Genomic DNA, 24,053 nt, shown 5'->3' with positions numbered 1-24,053 from the left:
AGAGCTAAAAGCAGTCAGGGTCCTGAGTTATGAGAAGGTACTGCAGGTCATTTACTTATGACCTGTAGAGTTGATGTCAGTGAAGTTTATTTTCGGATTTAGAACATATATATGAAACCTCATATCTGTGTCCTTGACAATATTATTTAAATGTTTAATTTTGAAATTGGCATTATTCTTTTTTCTTTGGGATTTACTCAAACTCTTTTGCAAAAGTTTCAAGTGGCAGCAAAGAATCCCACTCTTCCCTATCTTCTTTCTTTTGAATACTAATATGTAACTCATTTTGCTAAGGAAGCTGATAGTAAGTTGAGAATGTCAGTCTCCCCCTACCCCCAATGGAAATATGTCGATGCAGTTCAATGAATTGTTTCTGATTCTCTTTTCCTGTTTGAATAATATACTTTTATAGTGCTAAGAGTTTTTTAAATCTTAACTTTTTAATTTATAAAATAATAGGTTTCCATTATGATAAAAAAATCTAAAAACATATTTAAAGTTATTAATTTTCCTCAGTCTCTTCATTGTTACTACCCAGCTATTTTTTCTTTTTTTTTTTTTTTTAAGATTTTATTTATTTATTTGAGAGAGAGAGATCACAAGCAGGCAGAGAGAGAGGAGGAAGCAGGCTCCCTGCTGAGCAGAGAGCCTGATGCGGGCCTCGATCCCAGGACCCTGAGATCATGACCTGAGCCGAAGGCAATGACTTAACCCACTGAGCCACCCAGGCGCCCACTACCCAGCTATTTTATCAGGTTATGGATGTACTTCAGTATTTCTCTCCATGCTTGGTCAGGTGTTGTATATAGTAACCTAAATGTGCACATTTATAAGGATGCTTTATTTTTACAAAAGGGACATCATACTTCTTATATTACTCTGTAACAAACTTTTCTTAACACATCCTGGTTAGTAAATGTAGTTCAGTTTTGTTCTTTAAACATCCTTATTCCGTCTCAACGTGAATGTGTACCATACATAACTTAGTCAAGTTTTTTTTTTTTTTAAAAGATTTATTTATTTTTGAAGATAAGAGTGTGGGGAGTGGGATGGGGGAGAGGAGGGGCAGGGAGAGAGAATCCTTCAGCAGACTCCCAGCTGAGCGTGGAGCCCCGTGTCAGTCTCAGGACCCTGAAGTCATGATCTGAGCTGAAATAAAGGGTCCGACCCTTAACCTACTGAGCCACTTAGGTGCCCCTATTCAGCGATTTTCTTTCTTTCTTTCTTTCTTTTTTTTTAAGTTTTTTTTTATTTATTTGACAGAGATCACAAGTAGACAGAGAGGCAGGCAGAGAGAGAGAGAGGGAAGCAGGCTTCCCGCTGAGCAGAGAACCCGATGTGGGACTCAATTCCAGGACCCTGAGATCATGACCTGAGCCGAAGGCAGCGGCTTAACCCACTGAACCACCCAGGTGCCCCTCAGCGATTTTCTTAAGGACATTTAAGTTGTTTCTAGATTTTGTTAATACAAACTGTGTATTTGTAAACATCGTTGTACCTGTCACCTTACTTGCTGCAACTTTTATTTCGGCAGAATAGATTCTCCAAGATGGGATTTCTGGGTTAAAGGGAATATACTTTAAATGTTTTTATTGTCAGATTATTCTATAAGTAGGTTGTCATTTCTCCCTCCCCTAGCAGTGGGTTTTCTGTAGCATCACATCCTTAGATGTAAATAATGTAATTTTTACTCGTCTGCCAGATGATGAATCTTCTTTTAGTTTGTCTCAGTTTTCCTGGCCATTATTAGAGCTAGCCTCTGTTGATATGTTTTTGTTTGTTTTTTCTGTTTGAATTTCCTTTGTTGAGAATTTTCTGTTCATGTCCTTGGTTCATTTTTCTTTTAAGTTGTTTTTCCTCCCCCCCTTTTTTTTAATCTTGTAGGAATATCTTATGATACATTAATTTTTTGTTGTATGACAACATGTATTTATTCATCTGGAATTAACTCTTTTTATTTTTAAGATTTTATTTATTCATTTGACAGTGGGAGAGGGAGAACCCGGCTCCCCACTGACCAGGGAGCCCAGTACGGGACTAGATCCCAGGACCCTGGGATCATGACCCGAGCCAAAGGCAGATACCCAACTGACTGAGCCACCCAGGTGCCCCTGGAATTAACCTTTATAGGATAAGAAGCAGTGGGTCTTGTATACTTTTCCTTTGTATAGAGAGCTGGCTACATGAGGATTAAACTGTCTTTTTCTCAGTGAATTGAAAGCCATCTTTAAAAAAAAAGAGAGAGATTGATTTTATTTATTTGAATGAGAGAGTGAGAGCATGCCCAATCAGGAGGAGGGGCAGCAGGAGAGGGACAGATTCCCCACTGAGCAGGGAGCCTGAAATGGGGCTCTGTTCCAGGACCTTGAGATCATGATCCGAGCCAAAGGCAGACACTTAACCAACTGAGCCACCCAGGCACCCCAATTAAATGCCATCTTATATGTTATGTTCCCATATATGTTTGCTCTGTTTCTGGTTCTTTTTTTCTCTTTACTATTATTTTACTGTTTGAGTGTAATAGTTTTTTAAAAAGTTACCCTCTGTGAAGAAAACTCCTCTTGGGGCAATTAAGTAGCACAGTTGGTTAAGCTAAGCTTTGGACTCTTGGTTTCGGCTCAGGTCATGATCTCAGGGTCATGAGATCAAGCCCCACATCAGGCTCTGTGCTTAGTGTGGCGTCTGCTTGAGAGTCGCTCTCTCCCTCTTTTTCTACCCCTCCCGCTCATGCTCTCTCTCTCTCTAAAATAAATAAATCTTAAGGGGAAAAAAGAAAGAAAAACTCCTTTCCCTGTACTTTTTCATTTTCTTAACTATTCTTGAACATTTGTTTTTATATCTATTGACAGAAAATAAATCTGTTGGGTTCAGTAAACCTCACAAAAGCCCACTGTTTGGAATTGCAGTATATTCACATATTAATCCTGAGAGGACTTACATTTTTAAGGACCAAAATTTTTCCTTATGATGAATTTCCGTTGTTCAGGTCCTGTTTCAGTTTTAGGTTCTTCAGTAAAGGTTTCATAGATTTGACAGTCTTCTTCATGTAGTTCTTTGCCTTTCTTGCTAAATTTGTTGCTAGGCATTTTACAGTTTTTGATACTATTGCTAATGGGATTTTTCCTTGTCTGCTTCTTTTTTTTCTTTCTCTTTCTCTCTCTCTCTCTTTTTTTCTTTTTTTTTCAAGAGAGGGAGAGAGAGAATCTTAACACGGACTCCTTGCCCAGTGCAGAGCCTGACATAGGGCTCAATCTCATGACCCTGAGATTATGATCTGATCTGTAATTAGTAGTTGGATGCTTAACTGACTGAGCTACCCAGGCACCCCTCCCCCCATCTATTTCTTTCTTTTTCTTTTTTTCTTCTTTTTTAAAAGATTTTATTTACTTATTTGACAGAGCATTAGAGTGAGAGCACAAGTAAGCAGAGTGACAGGCAGAGAGAGAGAGAGAAACTACTGAGCAGGGAGCCCGATATGGGGCTTGATCCCAGTACCCTGGAATTGTGACCTGAGCTGAAGGCAGCAGCTTAACCAACTGAGCTACCAGGCGCTCCCCCCCCATCTATTTCTAACTAGTGTCAGAAACATGGGTTAAAAATGAATCTTTAATTTCCTGTGGACTAGATCCCCCTCCAGAATTAGCAGAAATTGGGTTTGTGAAGGATATTTAGGGAAACTTTATTATTTTAGTATGAAATCACTTTCTAGTGATTAGAAATAAACTAATGTTCTCCTGTAGAAAATGCCTTTAGGTAAATGTGACTATGTCCTTCCAGGATGAATACTAATACTGTCTTCTTATTTTGAAAGTTCACAGTTTTCCTGATTTTTATTATTTTGAATTTTTGAAGCAAGATTTATTGCTGAAATAAACGTTTATTATTTAAAAGATAGCGGAAAATAGGGCCGCCTGGGCAGCTCAGTGGGTTAGGCCGCTGCTTTTGGTTTGGGTCATGATCTCATGGTCCTGGGATCTGGCTCTCTGTTCGGTGGGGAGCCTGCTGCCCCCTGTCTCTCTGCCTGACTCTCAGCCTACTTGTGATCTCTGTCAAATAAATAAAATCTTAAAAAAAAATAAAAGCAGGGGACGCCTGGGTGGCGCAGTTGGTTGGACGACTGCCTTCAGCTCAGGGCGTGATTCTGGAGTCCCGGGATCGAGTCCCACATCAGGCTCCCAGCTCCATGGGGAGTCTGCTTTGCTCTCTGACCTTCTCCTCGCTCGTGCTCTCTCTCACTGTCTCTCTCTCTCAAATAAATAAAATAAAATCTTAAAAAAAAAAAATAAAAGCAGAAAATACAGAGAAGTTAAAAAGGCATCTGTATTTATAAAAAGATGATAATAAGATAGTCTATCTCTAACATTTATTGTACCCTTTGGGGCATAGCTTTAAAAACAAAATTTTTGTTTTGGGTATTTTGCTACAATTCTTGATATTTGTGGGCTCTTCAGGATTTTTGTGTGTGTGTGTGTGCCAATTTTAGGGTTGAGAGTAGAAAATTGCTTTTCTTTTCTTTCTTTTTTTTTTTTTTAAACTATTTTATTTATTTATTTGACAGAGATCACAAGTAGGCAGAGAGAGAGAGAGAGGGGGAGGGAAGCAGGCTCCCTGACGATCAGAGAGCCCAATATGGGGCTCAATCCCAGGACCCTGGGATCATGACCGGAGCCAAAGGCAGAGGCTTTAACCTGCTGAGCCACCCAGGCGTCCCTTTTGGCCTTTCTAAAAAAAAGATTTGTTTCTTTGTTTAGAGAACAAAAGAGTGTTGGAGGGGCAGAGTAAGACTTCTCAAGTGTCCTCCCTCCTGAGTGTGGAGCCTGATGTAGGGCTTGATCCCAGGACCCTGAGATCATAAGCTGAGCCAAAATTAAGAATTCACCACCTAACCGACTGAGACCCCCAGGTGCCCCTTATTTGGACTTTATATTCATGCATTTTATGCAATTAAATTGTCCAGGAGGCATATTTGCATTTATATACATCTATTAAATTCTCAGTTTCAGTGAATTTTGATTGGGTAATTTAAAAAGAAGATTCCTGTAATTACTGTATCATTTTAGGCAGAATTGAGTTTAGGACTTCTTAGAGGAATGCCAACTGGCTGCCTAGACAGAGTGTGGTGGTATATTGATGTGGTCACACATTTCACAGTCTATTCCTTAGCCTTGAAGATGGAAAAATTCCATTTTAGTATTTATTTTGGGGTGATTTAGCCTAATCAAACTCACTGATGTGAGTTAGAATAAGTGTTGTAATTCACAAGGGGCTGTGCTTTTATCCTTAATTACCTGTGATTTCCAGGGCTCCCTTTTCCTTATGTGTAGGTATTTGGGAGACAAGCTATTTGGAAAGATGATTGATAGTTACAAAGTTGCATTATGAGCCTGAAGCCAGAGCATGTAAAGTTGAATGGTCTTGAATGTTTCATTATTCTAGGCCCTGTGAAACCCATTGAAAGAACTATCCCTGTCCCACATGGTGTTTACCTTTGCAGTGACCAAAATACTTATCCTCAGATACAGTCTCTCTCATTCAAATAGTGATGTACTAACATTGCTCTCCCTTTTTCTTCACTCTGTAAAACATTTCCCTCCTATAAGCAGCACACTTCCTCATACAGGGGAGATAGATATGCACTGCTTCCCCCTCCCTGCCCCCAGTACTCAGAGGAATCCGCTGAAACATAAAAAGGTGGAAAGATCTGGCTCTCTGGTCAGCAGGAAGCCTGCTTCCTCCTCTTTCTCTCTCTCTGCCTGCCTCTCTGCCTACTTGTGATCTGTGTCTGTCAAATAAATAAATAAATAAATAAATAAATTCTTTAAAAAAAAAAAAAGGTGAAAAGAACCCAGCTAAGCCAGAATAATGACAGTTGGTCTCTATTATATGGGAAAATTAAAGTCTGATCAAAGCTTAATACTGTTGGTCAGTTTGGTGTAAGCTTTCTTACTAGTTTGGTCAGTGTTTTCTTTTCTTTCTTTCTTTCTTACTTTTTTTTTTTTTTTTAAGATTTTATTTATTTGTTAGAGAGCACGAGCACAGGCAGACAGAGTGGTAGGCAGAGGCAGAGGGAGAGGGAGAAGCAGGCTCCCCACCGAGCAAGGAGCCCTACGTGGAACTCAGTCCCAGGATGCTGGGATCATGGCCTGAGCTGAAGGCAACTGCCTAACCAGCTGAGCCACTCAGGTGTCCCTGGTCAGTGTTTTCTTTTTTTTTTTTTTTAAAGATTTTATTTATTTATTTGACAGAGAACACAAGTAGGCAGAGAGAGAGAGAGAAGCAGGCTCTGCACTGAGCAGAGAGCCCGATGCGGGGCTCGATCCCAGGACCCTGGGATCATGACCTGGGCCGAAGGCAGAGGCTTTAACCCGCTGAGCCACCCAGGTGCCCCTGGTCAGTGTTTTCTAAGTTGTAAATGCATTAACCAATTCAGATATCATATACAATAAAAAATTTGAAATAAGGCTTCTCTGTGGAGCATAATCTAAATATACAAATAAATATATGTGGAAAGGGGTCCCTGGGTGGCTCAGTCAGTTAAGCCAACAGCTCTTGATTTCGGCCCAGGTTATGATCTCAGGGTCATGGGATCAAGCTCTGTACCAGACTGTGTGCTCAGTCTGCTTGTTACTCTCCCTCTCTCTCATATAAATAAATAAATAAAACCTTTAAAAAAAAATAAAAGTATTGGTTGTTATTAATTTGAAAAAAAAAATGGCCATGTGGCATATGTGGGTGAGAGAGCACAGTAACTTCTGTAGGGTTTTGCCTAGTGTTAACTTAGGTCCCTTGAGTGTTCTTAGCCATACTTAAATCTGTGACTGGATGTTATAGGGTAATCACTGGCAAAATTAATTGAAATCTGATTTCTTGAATGTTTTCTCATTGTTAAGCAAGAAAGACTTCATGTACAGATTTTGTGTTGGTTAGAAAAGGAGGTAATTTTAATAATGAGAAATCGCTTTTAATTTAGGATTTTTTTTTTTTTTTTTTTTAGATTAGAGCTCACATAGCTTCACGTTTGGGGAAAGAAGGACAACATAGAAAAGCAGGAGCCCCAGCTATTTGGTTATATGTTCTTAACTGGGCTGACAGTGGTTCTGAGCTTAAAGCCAGGTAGTATGAGCTGAGAAGTAGAAAGAAAGTTAACTGAGAGGGTAGAATAGAGGACTGCATTGAGTCCTGATGCCTTCCCTCTCGTTGCTGTTGGTAAGTAGCCAGCGCACCTTTTCTTTGTTTGCTTTGGAAAGGACAAGTGCATTTTCTTTGTTCAAGACTCTTCTAGCATTTAGGATTCATTTAAATACAGTGTTTCTCAAGTTCCTGCCCTTAAGTAAGGGGAATACAGGGATGAATAAGACTCACAGGGATCTAGCCTTTAGGAGCTTATATTTGAGTGGGAATAATACACATTTCAAAGAAAAAAAGGTAATCATGGTCTGAGGTTAGTATTGCAGTATGAGGAGAATTTTTATCAATTAAAGAGATTTGTGTGGTGCATGCGTGGCTCAGTAGGTTGGTCATGGGCGTCTGCCGTCAGCTTGGGTCGTGGTCCCTGCTCTCCTGGGATTGAGCCCTGTGTCCTACAAGCGTGTATATGCACACTTTCTCTCTTTCTCTCTCCCTCAAATAAATAAAATCTTTTAAAAAATATCAGAGATTTGTGGAGAGTTTGGAAAATAACCATTTTCTCCATTTTGGAATAAAGTTTAGGAGAATTGGAACATATGCAGTCTTTTTTTTTTTTTTTTTTTTTTGGTCTTTTATGTTTCTTTTTTCCCCCTATAGTAAGTATTCATGATTTTAGTTATTTTTTAGATATATAAAGTAATTAATTTAGCTTAAGTTCCAAAATCTAATTTTGTTTACATTTTGGATAGAAACATTTGAAATTAAATTCTCACTTGCTTGTGTTCTCTTTATTTTTCAATGTTTTTTATTTTTTATTTTATTTTTTTGAGAGAGAGAGTGTGTGTGTAGGTTGGGTAAAGGGAGAGGGGCAAAAGGTGAGGGAGACAGAAAATCCCAAGCAAGTTTCATGCTCTGTGTTGAAGCAGGGCTCAGTCTCATGATCCTGAGATCGTGACCCGAGTCAGAATCAAGAGTTGGATGCTTAGGGGCTCCTAGGTGGCTCAGTCAGTGAAGTGGCTGCCTTCAGTTCGGGTCATAATTCCTGTGTCCTGGAATTGAGCCCCACATCCCTGCTTAGTAGGTAGCCTGCTTCTCCTTTTCTCTCTGCTGCTCCCCCTGCTTGTGCTTTCTTGCTGTCTCTCTCTCTCTCTCAAATAAAATCTTTTTATTTTTTATTTTTAAAAGATTTTATTTATTCATCAGAGAGAGAGAGAGAGGGAGAGAGAGCGAGCACAGGCAGACAGAATGGCAGGCAGAGTCAGAGGGAGGAGCAGGCTCCCTTCTGAGCAAGGAGCCCGATGTGGGACTCGATCTCAGGACGCTGGGATCATGACCTGAGCCGAAGGCAGCTGCTTAACCAACTGATCCACCCAGGCGTCACTCAAATAAAATCTTTTTAAAAAAGAAGAAAAAAGTTGAACGTTTAACTGACTGAGCCACCCAAGAACTCCTCAATGTTATTTAACAAATAGCCATTAATGAAATAAATACATTTATCCACACTCTGTATTTTAACAAGTTAGAATTTTAATTTTTCTGTGTTCTTTTCCCATCTTTGCCCTAGTAAGTATTTTAGGACAAAAAAGGACATTTTATTTTTACAAAATGTACCAACTATGTAAATATAAAACAGATGGACACATAAATGTAGGGCTCAGTCAGTTGGGCGGCTGCCTTCCGCTCAGGTTGTGATGCCATGGTCCTGGGATCGAGTCCTGCATCTGTCTCCCTGCTTGGTGGGGGGTCTGCTTCTCCCTCTATCTCTGACTGCTGATCTGCCTATTTGTGCTCTCTCTCTCTCTGTCAAATAAATAAAATCTTTAAAAAAAATACTTAATGTAATGGACAGAAACAATTATAGTGGTAGACTTTATGGTTTTTTTTTTCCCCCAAAGATTTTATTTATTTATTTGACAGAGAGTGCAAGAGAGAACATGACAGGGTGAACCAGACTCCCTGCGGAACTGGGAGCACGATGCGGGACTTGATCTAGGACTCCGGGATTATGACCTGAGCCGAAGACAGTCGCTTAATTAACTGAGCTACCCAGGCACCCAGACTCTGTTTTTTAATTAAAATTCTTTTTAAAAAATTCATTGCTTGTCCTAAGGAAAAGCAAGGGAGTTGGCAGAGGGAAAGGGAGAAGCAGGCTCCCCACTGAACGAGGAGCCTGATGTGGGACTCGATCCTAGGACCCTGGGATCATAACCTGAGCTGAAGGCAGCCACTTAACTGACTGAGCCACTATGGTGCCCCATAAACTTTTTTTTTTTAAAGATGTTATTTACTTACTAGAGAGGGAGAGGTGGAGAACAGGGCAGGGGGAAGGGAAGGGGCAGAGGGAGAGGGACAAACGGAATCCCCACTGAGCAGGGAGCCTAGTGCAGGGCTCAACCCAGGACACTGAGGTCATGACCCAAGACAAAGTCCGACATGTAAGTGCCTGAGCCACCCATGAACCCCTTAATTTGGGGGGGGGGATTCTATGTATTTATTTGAGAGAAACTGCGAGCAGGGTGGGGATGGGGCAAGAGGGAAAGGGCAAAGCAGTCTCCATGCTGAGCAGAGAGCCTGATGAGAGGCTTGATCCCAGGACCATGACTAGAGCTGAAGGAAGATGTTTGACTGGCTGAACCACTCAGGCACCCCTGTAGTAGTAGACTTCAACGTATCTTTCTCAGTCTTGGATGGGCCAAGTCATTAATAAGAACAGACAGTGTCTGAACTATACTATATAATTTTTAGAAATTGTTCCACAGGTATAATTTTTTTCATGTGATTGTCATCTTAGTTTTAAAAAACAGCTTTATTGAGGTATATCAATATTTAATGTCTGTAATTGGATTATAAATGCATTATGGATTGAATTATAAATTTCATAATACACATAAATGCACTAATGTACATATTTAATCTATATAATTTGATGTTAGGATAAAATTTTATATTAAGGTTTTTCTGTCCTCTGCATTAAATGCTAAATGTTGATGTTATTATTACCATTTCTTGATAAATTAGGGTCTTACTATAAAAACCAATTACAGTACTCTTTGTTATTTAATACTCAAGACTTTAGGGAGACTTGAATGCTTTTTGCCAGTATACTAAGTAGGCTCAGATTACTATGTTGTGTGTGTGTATTTGTGATAAAGACTTTAATTTTGGATTTGTAAAAAAATGATAAATTAAGGTAATTATTATGGAACTCAGAGGCAGAGATTTGCAAGGGATTAGATCTTTTCCTTTTGATTAATCATGGAAAATTTTTATAGGATAAAAATCTATAATTTAAAGGGCACAAGCCTTTTAAAAATTTTGGTAAGAATGCAAGCCGATTTCTACTCTTGACAAATTTTCAGTTGTATAATAATATGGTATTGTTATCTGTAGGTACAGTTTGTATAGCAGATCTGTAGAGTTTATTAATCTTGCTGCTGTGATGTTTGGATACTTGTTTCTGCTAAATACAGGTTTTGTTTGCATTTGCTGCTGCTGCTGCTGTTTCTTCCCTTACTGTTAGATGACACTTGGGCGACCATCAGTGTTCTTCCCTTAAACAGCCTCTGTCTCCTGGTTCCCGCTCTCCTCTGTTTCCTCTCTAGTTTTCTAATTTGTAAATTAGAGCCTGCAAATAGAATAAAGTAGATGTTCTACTATATTGTTGTGATACTCTGTATTGCTCCATGAGGTTATAAGATGTGTTTTGAGTTTTGTCCTGTTTAGCTGAGTCATCACTATACACCATATTCATCCTTTATTTTTAAAAACAGGATAGTTTGTCGTTATTACTAGTAATAGATGTTTAAGCTACTGTATTTTAAGGAATCTTGTGGTTTTGAGTATTTTGAAAGGCAAGTAAAAATTCTTAAAAAGTAAGGAAATCCTCAACATTATATTAAGAGCCAGTAGGTTGTGTTTTCCAGTTTATGAGGTCTACAATAGTCACTACATAGATTAGATGTATTTGAATTTAACTTTTATTTATTTTATTTTTTAAAAGATTTTTATTTAATTATTTGTTGGAGAGAGGGGGAGCAAGTGAGTGTGCATGCACAAGCAGGGGAAGCAACAGGCAGAGGGAGAAGCAGGCTCTCTGCTGAGCAAAGAGCTGGATGTGGGACTGGATCCCAGGACCCTGGATCTCAGGACCAAGGAACTGGATCATGACCTGAGCTGAAGGCAGACACTTAACCGACTGAGCAACCCCAGGTGCCCCTGAATTTAATCTTATAATATGAAATATTTCGGACATAAAATATTTGGAGGATAAGGATAAATATTCATTTACCCACTACCTACTCTCAAATAAAACACCAGTATAACTGAAGCCTCCTGTGTGTTACTCTATTCCTTATCATATTCCCGTTTCCAGATGTGCCACTTTTTGGTCTGTGTTTCATGTGTATGTTCTTATTCTTACTGCAGTTTTGTATCTCTAAAGAATAGGTTCTTTTATACATTTTAAATCTTTATAAAATATTAGTAGTATATCTTTCTCTACCTTATTTTTGCTCAGAATTAATTTATTCAAGGATAGTGTATATAACCAGCCATTACGTCCAGCATTTGTTTAGTGCATACTGTGTGTTTGGCACTGTGCTAAGGATTTTAAATGTATTCTCATTTAATTCTTGTAACAGTCCTTTGAGGAGGGTACTCTCCCCATTTTATGGATGAGGAAATGAAACCTCTGGGATGTTAAGTCATTTGTTCAGGACACACAGTAGGCAAGTGGTAGAACTGGGATTCAAACTCAGGTGATTGCACTCCACAGTCATCATTTTAAACAATGATTAGGGTCATTGGATTCTGAAATTAAACAAAAACAAAAACACAAGGGTTCTTCTTAATTCTTTTGGTTGTTGAAATTGGATGTGACCGGACAGGAGGCTGTAGTATTTATTTTTTCTCATTTGGTGTGAATATTCATATATGTTGCTGCAGAGATATTGTTTGATAATGGAACTGCTGTCCCAGACATACTAGGCGAGTAAGGACCTATAATATATGCACTGCATTACCTTTCTAAAATTCAGAAAATTCTAAGTTTTGTTCTTAAAGGTTTTGAATGAGAAATTGTGGACTGGTACTGTGGGATCCCTTTCTGCATGGAATTTTGGAGTTGTTGGTTTAGTCAAGAGGGCACTTAATTTTGCAAAAGAAAAATTTTCTAAATATATTGAATTAGTTTGGCCATGACACACTTTAGCTTACCATAATTATAATTTTCTGTTCTGTCACTGGTCAGCCGAAACAGATCTTGCTGATTTTTTATATTGCTGGAATTGTAAAAATCTGTTTTCCTCAGTAGACTTTTGAGTTCTTAAGGTTAGAGATCATGACCTTGGCTGTTGCCAGCATTTATCACAGTGCCTGACATAGAGAAGGCTCAGCAAATATTTGTTGAATGAGTGGTTGGCAACTTTTTGGTATAACATGTTTCCCTATTTCTTAGGTCATCTATGGGATAGTGTGACAAATTGAATAAGGAGGGAAAAAGAAGAGATGCATGAAGCTAACTTCTGATTCCATGTTTTTTTTTTTTTTCTTTAAAGATTTTGTTTATATGACAGACAGAATCACAATTAGAGAGACAGGCAGAGAGAGAGAGGGAGGGAAGCAGGCTCCCTGCTGAGCAGAGAGACCGATGTGATCGCGGGGGATGATTGACCCCAGGACCCTGGGATCATGACCTGAGCTGAAGGCAGGGGCTTTAACCCACTGAGCCACCCAGGCGCCTCATGATTCCGTATTTTTTTACATTCTCCCTGCCTCCTTTGAAATGGATATAAATGATATTATTTATGGTATTTTCTCTGTCAGCTGTAGTTAATGGGTCCTGAAGTGTTAAACTTTTTTTTCTTTTCTTTTCTTTTTTTTTTTTTTTAAAGATTTTTTTATTTATTCATTTGACAGAGAGAGATCACAAGTAAGCAGAGAGGCAGGCAGAGAGAGAGGAAGGGAAGCAGGCTCCCTGCCGAGCAGAGAGCCCGATGCGGGACTCGATCCCAGGATCCTGAGATCATGACCTGAGCTGAAGGCAGCGGCTTAACCCACTGAGCCACCCAGGCACCCCTTTTTTTTATTTTCTTGATTAAAGACTTTGATCCTGCTGCTTTCTGAATTCAAGATTCTCAAAACTTAATGCCCATTTTTAAAAATTGGGTTTGACTGCCATGTTTTGAGAGTTCCTTTTTATAGTCTGGTTACTTTTATAGTCTGGTTACAAGTCCTTTGTTGGATTTGCATATCCAGTCTGTAACTGGTCTTTTCATTTTCTTAACAAGGTTTTTGGTAGCGCAAAAGTCTGTAATTTTTTATAAACCCAGTTTTTAAGTTTTTTTTCTTTTATGGGTGTGACTTTGGTATGTCTGGTCATAAAGATTTTCTTTGTCTTCTAACAGTTTTATACAGGTGTATGTTTTGTTTTACATTTAGATCTGTGATCCATTTTGAGTTAATAGTTAATAGTGTAAGGTATGAGATTTAGGTTGAAGTTCAGTTTTTTTCCATATGAATGTCCAGTTGTGTGTGTTTTGATACCATAGTATCACCTAATTATCTTTTTAATGGTTGTGGTGATATCCCCTTTCATTACTGATACTGGTAATTTGTGTTACTTCTCTTTTATCATCTAGCCATAGGTTTATCAGGTTTTTTTAAGTTTTTTGTTTTTTTAAGATTTTATTTATTTATTTGACAGAGATCACAAGTAGGCAAGGTGGGGGTGGGGAAGCAGGCTCCCTGCTGAGCAGAGAGCCCGAGGCGGGGCTCCATCCCAGGACCCTGAGATCATGACCTGAGGCGAAGGCATAGTCCTAACCCACTGAGCCACCCAGGGCCCAGCATAGGTTGATCAGTTTTATTAGTCTTCTCAAAGAACTGGCTTTTTTGGTGCTGTTGACTTGACCTAATTTCTGTTTTTAATTTCATTGATTTCTACTTTTTATTATTTGCTTTTTTCCTACTTCTCTTAGATTTATTTTTCTTTTCCTAGTTTCTTAAGTAGACCTTTAGATTGCTTGAGGTTTCTTCTGTTGTGACAGAGACGAATTTAATCCTATTCATTTTCCATTAAGCACTATCTAGGTGTGTACCACAGATTTTAACATGTGTTTATATTTTTGTTCGGTTCCATGTATTTACTAATGTCCCTTGCTATTTCCTCCTTCACCAACAGATTATTTGGGAATGTATTAGTTTCCAAGTCCATGGAGGATTTTCCAGTTAGCTTTCTGTTACTGATTTCTAGTTTAATTCTGTTAGTGGTCAGAGACTGTACTTTATTTTATATGATTCCCATTCATTTAATTTATTAACTTTTTTTTTTTTTAATGACCCAGGACATGTTCTGTTTTGGTGAGTGTTCCGTGTGCACTTGAGAAAAATGTATATTCTGCCATTGTTGGTTGAGGTGTTCCATTACTGTTGGTTAGAGCCAGTCAGTTAATGATGGCATTCTGGTCTTTCGTGTCTTTGCTGATACTCTGTAATTTTATCATTTACTTAGGGGCCATATTGAAGTCTCTGTAATTGGGGTATAAGCCAAAATGAAATTTCTCCCATCCTTCTTTTCCTGCTTCCTGGACGAAAAAGAGAGGGTTTTTCTTAGAGCTCCTTCTCTGTACTTAGTGAACACTTCTGGGTTTTGGGTTGCCATTGGATTTAGGCTGGGCAATACTGGAAGAAAAATGACAACTTCTTGGCATTTTGAAAGAACTTCAAATTCTGCTCTCTTTCTCAAATCTGCTGTCATTTACTTTTCAGAGTCCTTGGGTATGGTATGCGTTTTATCCAGGATTTATAGTTATGGTCAGAGGGAGAGACAGAGGTCTCCATGAAGTGTGTGTTTACTTTATCTTCCCTGGAACTAGAACTTTTTGTTTAGTTTTGAACTTAGACTATATTTTGAAATACACTAAATCTTTTATTCTGTAAATTAACTTTTTCATTCATGCCTAAGAGAATTTCTTGTGATTAAAAAAAAAGAAGTAAGTAGAAGTAAGTTGTCACAGCCAAGGGAAAAAAATACTGCTTTTCTCTAGAGATAGCCTGGTGCTGGAGAAAGAGAGCTGATTGGGGGAATCACAAGATGTGAGTCAGGCTAGTAATTAATTCTTTGACCTTGTGCATGGTAGTTAACAGCCTGGATCCTCAGTTTCCTCCATAAAAAGCTAGTGGCATAAACTGTCTGTCTGTGATCCTTTGGCTGAGCTGAGAAATTGCTCCAGGTAACTTTTCTCTCGGCAGGCTTAAACTCTTGTGATTTTTTTACCCTCCTGTTGGCCCAAGTGTTTTGGAAATAGATTTAGGCTTTCTCTAATAGTCTTGTTTGCTTTATAGAATCATTCAGGCCTTCATAGAGAAAAGTTATTTTCCAGCAGAGTATTACTAATTGACCTTGATTTTCTTTTTTTTTAAGTTCCGTAATCTTGTTTTGTTTTTCACACACCAAATTTGGGTTAATAATAAATAAGATTCTTTTTTTTTTTTTTTTAATCTTTTTTTAGGTAATCTTAAACCCATTGTGGGGCTCAGACTCACAACCCTAAGATCGAGAGTTACATGATCCTCCCACCAAGCCAGCCAGGCTCCCCAAATAAGATTTTTTTTTTCCCCAAAGATATATTTATTTATTTGAGAGAGAGAGAGTGAGTGAGCATGCCCGTGCACGAGCAGGGTAAGGGGCAGAGGGAGAAGAATACCCAAGCCGACTCATGCTAAGCACAGTCTTGATCCAGGGCTGGATCGTGATCAGGAGCCATGAGGTCAGGACCTGAGCCAAAACCAAGTTGGATGTTTAACCGAATGAGCTATTCATGAAAAATTTTAGGACTTAAATGCTTTGTTTATTGAACGTTTTTGACTTTTTTTTTTTTTTTTAAAGATTTTATTTATTTATTTGACAGAGAGAGATCACAAGTAGGCCTAGAGGCAGGCAGACAGAGAGAGGAGGAAGCAGGCTCCCTGCTGAGCAGAGAGCCTGATGCGGGACTCGATCCCAGAACCCTGAGATAATGACCTGAGCCGAAGGCAGCGGCTCAACCCACTGAGCCACCCAGGTGCCCCCGTTTTTGACTTTTAAAAAGCTTTTGATTGTGAAAATTTCTAATATACATAAAAATAGAGAATAACAGAATGTAATTTCATGTAGTCATCATATGCCCTCAAAAGTAATCAGTGTTTTGCCCGATTTGTTTCATTTTTTCCCTCCTCCGTATTTTTCCCCCTGGAGTATTTTGAAACAAATCATAGCAGTCACATAATTTTATCTCTAAAGATAATGTTCATATTTGAAGTACTGAAAATTCTAGCCTTGGAATTCTAATTCTTGTAGTTCATGTGCTAGCTCTGTCCCTTACCACTTGGTAATCTGAAGTTGCATAATTGCTCTGAGGTGGTTTCTTCATGGGCAAAGCAGGGATAATGATCTCTGCTCTTACTTCAAATGGATTAGAACAAATGAAATAATGAAGATAGTGAATGTATGAACCTTGAAACACTAGGACCATGGTATTACTATTACGAAGTAACAAAATATTGTACAGGTAGCGTTACACAGTTTAGTACGTGTGATTTTAAGAGGGCCATAGGGAGGAACATACCAGTACCTAGAGAACTTTTCAAAAAAATTGCCAATATACTATTCCTGCCTTGAGGAGTGATGCTGTAGTGAACTATTGGGACTGGGATATCTTCCTGGTCTGTGTGATTAGAACAACTTTGAGACTTACTGGTTTAATGATCCCACAGCTTGTATGTACTGAAGATGATAGTAATGATATTTTAATCTAATTTTTTAAATCATTTTTCTTAACACTGTTGAGGTATAAATACATACAACAAAAATGCATTTGTTTTAGTTGTTCAGTAAATTTTGAGATATGTATAGACCCATCATAAACATTTCTGTCACCTCGAGAGGTTTCCTTGCATCCCGGCCGATTCCCATCCCCGCCCTCAACGCCAGGCAATCAGCGATCTTTTTAGCATCCCTGGAGATGAGCCTACAGTATCATAGAAGTGAAATCATACAGTGTGTACTTTCTGGTTCCTGCTTCTTTTGCTTAGCATAATGTTTTTGAGTCTCTTCCATGTTGTGTTGGTTCTGTTTTATTCTGAAAAGTATTCATTTATGTGGGTATACCCTTATTATTCTCCAGTTTATGGACATTTGAGTTGTTTCTAGTTTTTAGTAATTACAAATGAAGCTTCTGTGAACATTTGTGTACAAGTCTTGGTGAGAACATATATTTTCATTGATTTTTGGTAAATACTGAGTGGATTTGCTGAATCCTATACTAAATATATATTTAATTTTATAAAAAATTGCCAAACTGTTTTCCAGAGTAGTTGAACCATTCCATTTTGCATTCCATGTGAAATTTGAGCACTGGTGTTATATGTAAATAATGAATCGCTGAACGCTACATCAAAACCTAATGATGCACTACTATATGCTGGCTAACCGAACATAATAAACAAAAAATGAGGAAAAAAGTTTTACATCACTGTCAACACATGGTATGGCTAGTCTTTTAAATTTTAGCCATTCTTATGGTGTAGGGTGATATCTTCTAGTTTAATTTGCATTTCCCTGCTGACTAATGATGTTAAGCATGCTTTCATGTGTTTATGTCCATTTATATATCTTCTTTGAGAAGTGTCTATTCAAATCTTTTACTCATTTTTAAATAAGATGTCTTATTGAGTTGTAAAATTACCTATTTTGAATACATGTCCTTTGTAAGATCGGAATTTTATTTTTTTCTTTGTGGCTTGCCTTATTTGCATCTTTTGAAAAGCAAAAGTTTTAACTTTTTATCAAGTCAGATTTATTATTTCTTTCGTATTTTGTGCTTGTTATATATGGCATCGGTGCTTAACCTAAGTTCCCAAAGATTTCCTCCTATGTTTTCTTTTTTTTAAAGATTTTATTTATTTATTTGACAGAGATCACAAGTAGGCAGAGAGGCAGGCAGAGAGAGAGCGGGGGTGGGGGAAGCAGATTTCCCTGCTGAGCAGAGAGCCAGATACAGGGCTGGATCCCAGGACACTGGGATCATGACCTGAGTGGAAGGCAGAGGTTTAACCTACTGAGCCACCCAGGCGCCCCTCCTCCTATGTTTTCTAATGGAAGATTTTTAGTTTTGGCTTTATTATTAGGGCTGTGATCTGTTTTGAATTAATTTTTTGTATATTATGTGAGGTTAGGATCCAAGGTTAATTTTTTTCTCTGTACAGATATCTAATTGTGCCAGCACTATTTGTTGAAGGAATACCCTTTTTCCTATTGACTAACCTTGGTCTCTGTTGAAAATCAGTTGAGCTATATGTAGTCTATTCCCAAATTTTTTCTTTTGCTCCATTATTCTCTTGAGTCTGCACTTAAATTCATCTCCGCATTGTCCTAATTATTGTAGCTTTATAATATTTCTTGAAATTAGGTAGTACAATTTCTCCAACTTTGTCTTTTAAAAATACTTTTTTTTAAAAAAAGATTTTATTTATTTAGCAGGGAGAGACACAGTGAGAGAGGGAACACAAGCAGGGGAGCAGCAAAGGGAGAGGGAGGGAGAAGCAGGGAGGAGCCCAATGTGGGGGTCGATCCTAGGACCCTGGGACCATGAACCAAGCTGAAGGCAGATGCTTAACGACTGAGTCACCCAGGCGCTCCCCCCCCCCCTTTTTTTCTTTTTCCTTGTTTTGGCTATTACAGGTTTTATTACTGTTACTATTACAATTTTAAAAATACGAGGATATGACTCTAGTAGTCTTATCCTCTGAGATTGGTTTATTATTTTTTCCTCATCACAATTTCCAGAGAGTACCCAGTGTACTGAGATGATTGTTGTTTCTTGGAAAAAGTGTTTAAATCTAATAATTGGTCTTGTAATCTCTGTTTTGTTGAGTTGAACTTTGTGATCATATTCACTATTCATCTGATAATTTATTGTGTTATACTTAGTTAACAGTTTAGCAGAAAATATTTGTCTTTAAGGTTGGGCATATAGACCTTTTCTTAATTACTTTAAGGATGGAGTAAAGATTTGGATTGAGTTTTTCCTAAGATATTTTGATAATAATGATGGATTTTTAGATATTGGTAGATTCTGTGTCTTATCTTGCTTAACTTAATACTTGGCACTTTTGTTTGTATTCTTTCCAGATATTTACTGAGTTGAGTTTGTATGTAATAGCTTTGCTGAAGCTTTGTATCCTTGGACTTAGCAAATCTTGAATTCTTAAAAATAAGAAATTTTTGTGGGAAGTTGTGTGAATGGTTTTGATAGTAAAAAAGTGAACATTTTTATTTAATGTCTTTTCATATCCAGAGGATGCCAGCCCCCATCAGATTGCGGGAGCTGATCCGGACCATCCGGACAGCCCGAACCCAAGCCGAAGAACGAGAAATGATCCAGAAAGAATGTGCTGCAATCCGATCATCTTTTAGAGAAGAAGACAATACATACCGGTGTCGGAATGTGGCAAAATTACTATATATGCACATGCTGGGCTACCCTGCTCACTTTGGACAGGTAGGCTGGGCTGAGACCACATCTAGCAAGGGTATCTTACTTGAATGACAGTAGCTCAGGGAGGGTCGGTCAGTATTTTCCTGTCAGGAAAGACAGGATACTTTTCATAGTCACGTAGTCTGATCATTGTGGAACTGAAGGTAGAATTGAGAAAGATGTAGACCTGGAAAGGCATGATATGATATTGCTGTCAGTTGTGCTTTCCACTGGGAATCTCTTATTATGTGGATTAGAGTATGTTTTGATGGTGGCAGCTAGCTTGCTTTAAGATTAACCAGTAGGTTGTGATTGGTCAGTCAGAGGGGCTGGACTGTAATGAATATTTAAGAAATATTTGCTAAATATTTCCTTAGCTTTATTCTGTATGCACAATGATATAAGAAGGACCACTCAGAACAGATGTTTTTAAGTAAAAGAGATTAAGTGGTTGCCACATAATGGCATTTGTGGATTTTGTCGTAATTAGCTCATTACTCGATTGCTATAGCCACTGTGCACGTCTGCCTCCTGATTTTCTCCTACACACAAATGCATATTACTAGATACAGCCAGTTTAAGCTCTGAGAAGGGTATTCTTGGTGATAATTGCTTTCTTCTTTCCATGTTTATACATGTTAAGGGGGATTGAGTCACAGAGAAGGGTATAGCAGGTTGTTTTTTAATTCTTATTAATGCTATTAAATTTTATCTCACTGAATTTAGGAATTGTATTACATGCTAAATAGTCTTTTTAAGGAAAAGACTACAAAATTGAAAGAATGTGCAACATTAGGAGAAAAATACCACCCATGTTTCCATTATTCAAAGATAACTATTGTTAATGTTTTGATATATTTAATTTACCTGGAAAGGTGGACATGTTTATCTTCTGTTCAGCCCAGTAAGTCCAGTGAAAGGAGATTCCCCACCTCTGAATTAAAACAAAACAGTAATGGGATTGAATCCTATCAGACTGACTTGGGTTAGTTTTATGCTTTTCTTAGGGCTGGGAATGAGGTCACTTTCTCTAGAAAAACATGATTGAAAATGGGAGAGCATTAATTTCCCAAAGGAAAATTGAGGTGTTACTATCAGAGGAAAGGAGGACCAGGCACTAGGCAAACTCTCCTCTGAGTAAAACACGTTGTATGCTTTTACCACATCAAAAAGCCATCCAGGTGGTTATACATTTAGTGAATGTCATAGTATAAAGCAAATAGATGTGTATATTTTTGTTGGTTGATTCTAAGTAGACACATTTAGGTTAGATTTACAGAAATCTATTATGTTGCGCTCTAAAAGATAGTTAGGGGTGGAGGTGGGGAGACTTTTTAATCTCTACACTCAGAAATAACCATTGTTATCATCACGGAATTAAAGGAGTTTTTTAAAGACCAACAGTTGAATTTAAAATCATATGATAGATTTAACACCATGATATTTCATTTTGTGAAAGAGTACTCTCTATTTCTAAGAGTCATTACTATGTGAATAAAATATACTTTCCAACTTTACTAGATGGCATTTTTTTAGGTGTTCTGGAATTTAATTATTTGATAAAACATTTAATTCTTAGGTAGGAAGTGTTAATATTTAAGGAAACTGTACTAAAATTTTGGTACCAAAGAAAAGATTTTTCCAAATAGGGATAGGAAATCATAATTGTAAGTCCCTTACTCCATTTCCTCTACTTGAATAAGTCAGGGCCCTATCCAAGCAGTAATTTGGTATCCTGCCCATCAGAATTTCCTTTATAATGTACCCATAAAAAGATTCTTATCTAGGTTCTCTCACTTGCATGTATGAATCACAGTATCATTTTCATTTAATTATGTGTAAAAACAGCTACCGTTGATTGCATTTTATCAGGCTTGTTAGACTTTCGCTGTTCATTATGATAGCCAGTACATGTGTAGCCGCCGTTCTCTTGAAATGGGGCTGTTTCAGCTGAGGCGAATAGTCAAGGAAAATAAATTTTTGATGGGTATTTGATGCAGTTACTGGAAAACTTTTAAATGTTTTCGACAACTTGGGTATGTGAATCTACTTTATCAATTGTAAATTTTATGAAATCTAAATATAGTTAAAATATTTCTGATGGATATGTAGTATACAAATTGAGATGTGCTGTTAAGTGTAAAATACATACTGTATTTAGAAGCTTTAGTACAAAAGAAAGTTGTATAATATCTAATAATTTTGTGTTGATTATATGTTGAAATGATATTTTAGATATATTGGGTTAAATAAAATCTATTATTCAAACTAATTTCACCTGTTTCTTTTTACTTTTTACTGCAGTATCTAGCATGATGCTGTTCAATAGAAATAAAAATATGAGCCAGATGTATAATTTAAAAATTTCTAGTAGCCACATTTGAAAGTCTTTCAAATTTTACAGTAATACCCCCAAGATAGGTAATATCCTCATATTGCTGATGAGGAAACTGAGATGCAGAGATTAAGGGACTTGTTTAAATTCACACGGCTAGCAGATATTGGGGAGAGGATTAGAATTCAACTTTGTATAACTCTAAAACTGATTCATTCTTTGGATATGTTTAAATCTATAAATAAGTGTATTAACTAATGACTTTAGCCCTGACTTACTGTACAGAGGATTTGGGGTGACATTCATGACCAGCATCTGTCTTTAAAAAAAAATTAAAAAAGGATAGTAGAAAATAAGAGTTGAGAGAAGGAAGAATTCAGAACCCAAAGTCACTGTACTTGCTGTTGGTGAGGCAGGTAGGCCAAGAAAAATAATTCAGTTATGTGGTCGTTATAACCAGAGTTTTAAGAGGATGACTGCGGGAACCAGGATTCCTGGATGTTCTGGCTTTCTTTACTATCTATGATTTTGAGCAAGATCATTAATGCATTTTTTTTTTTTTAAGATTTTATTTATTTGTCAGAGAGAGAGGAGGGAGGGAGTGCACAAGCAGGGGGAGCTGTAGGAAGAGGGAGAAGCAGGCTCCCACTCTCTGCTGAGCAAGGAGCCCCCTGTAGGACTTGGTCCTAGGCGGCTAGGATCGTGACATAAGCCAAAGGTAGACACTTAACCGACCGAGCAACCCAGGTGTGTCTGGATCCTTAACCTTTCTTTTCTCGGTTTTCTCATCTCTAAAATGGGAACAATCTTCATACTTTTGCATGGGGTTATAATGAAGATTAGTAAATTAAATGAGGAAATGTTAAGTGTTTATGTTTTGTGTGTAAAAAACTCAAATATTACTGACTTTACCATTTCCTCAAGGATGGCAAACTTTTTTTTTTTTAAGAAAATCACTGAATTCTAAAATAGGTTTTCATTTATTTATGTATTATGTAATCTCTACACCCAGTGTGGGGCTCAAATTCACAACCCTAAGATCAGGATTTTCATGCTTTTCCAACTGAACCAGCCAGGCACCCTTAAAATAAATTTTCTTATGTGGGTTTTTTATCTAGGAGTCTCTTAGTAATGTAAAGCACTGTAACTCAGTATTTTTACAACAAAAGCCGTGATAAAATATCCTGTAGGGTTTGTAACCTTTCATGTGTCTGGCTTAAACACGACCCAGAAGTAAAGTTGAGTATCTAAAAAAGTGGGTAGATTGCAAGGGTAAAATATAGTGGCTTGGGGGCCAGATTCTTCCACAGATGGGTTTTGTTTTGCACAGAATGTTAAATTTTTTGAATTTGCTGCTGACATAAAAATCAAGGAACTTCTCATGGAAATCTGGATTTTTAGTTTCTCTTAGAAAATCAGTAGGATTTGACAACACTGGATCCACATTTTGCCATGGCACTTGTAGGCTGGTGACCTTTTCCAGGCTGGGCTTGCATTGTCTATTTCTTTCCCATCCCAGCTTGGCCTGCTGAACTCAGTTACTGGTCCATAGTAGTCTTCCCTTCCATCAGTACAGTGTAGCACTTCACTTCCTTATGTTCTTTAAAGTTTTTCCAGTGTTCCCTATAAAGTCTTACAAACCTTTGGTGAAATTTGTAGGTTCCTTGGAGCTCTTCTTCCTATTGCAAATAACACTCTTAAAACTTTAATAATTAGGATTTAGATATACAGAAATATAGTTCATTTTTGCATATTTATCTCCTTAGCAACATTATTGCCTTTGGTTCTGAGAGTCCCTGTAGACTCCACTGCTTCCGTATAAGCAGTACTGTTGTCTGTAAGCATTGGCAATGCTCTGACTTTCCATCCTTAGTCATTTTTGTTCTTTTTCTTTACTACACTATACCTGTAATTGGATGGTGATAGTAGGTGCCTTTGTCTTGAGCACCGTTAAGCCCAGATTGTGCCCAAAATAAGCCTGAACTCTTACTGTGCCAGAAAACAAAAACTACAGAGGTCATGGTAAAAGGTTTATTAGCCACCAGAAGTAGCTTTTTGTTGTGCCCCCAAATAAG

General features: G+C 37.8%; 1 protein-coding gene across 4 annotated transcripts in view; it reads left to right on the top strand.

Moving 5' to 3' along the window:
- Nucleotides 1-24,053, top strand: part of AP1G1 (adaptor related protein complex 1 subunit gamma 1) — an 81,300-nt gene that overhangs the window by 6,096 nt on the left and 51,151 nt on the right. For 2 of the 4 annotated variants that reach the window (XM_044255796.1, XM_044255795.1), the window contains exons 1-2: nucleotides 17,623-17,652; nucleotides 19,464-19,667. In XM_044255796.1, the coding sequence (XP_044111731.1) occupies nucleotides 17,650-17,652; nucleotides 19,464-19,667 (207 nt within the window). In that variant the 5' untranslated portion in view covers nucleotides 17,623-17,649. Of the gene's footprint in view, nucleotides 1-17,622; nucleotides 17,653-19,445; nucleotides 19,668-24,053 lie in introns of those variants that run through there. The other 2 variants (XM_044255798.1, XM_044255797.1) reach the window with 2 other exon arrangements.

This window comes from Neovison vison, chromosome 7, assembly GCF_020171115.1.
Source record: "Neovison vison isolate M4711 chromosome 7, ASM_NN_V1, whole genome shotgun sequence".
In the NCBI taxonomy this organism is placed as follows: Eukaryota; Metazoa; Chordata; class Mammalia; order Carnivora; family Mustelidae; genus Neogale; species Neogale vison.
The sequence above is the reverse complement of the archived record's forward strand: the minus strand, read 5'-3'. Positions and strand labels throughout refer to the sequence as shown.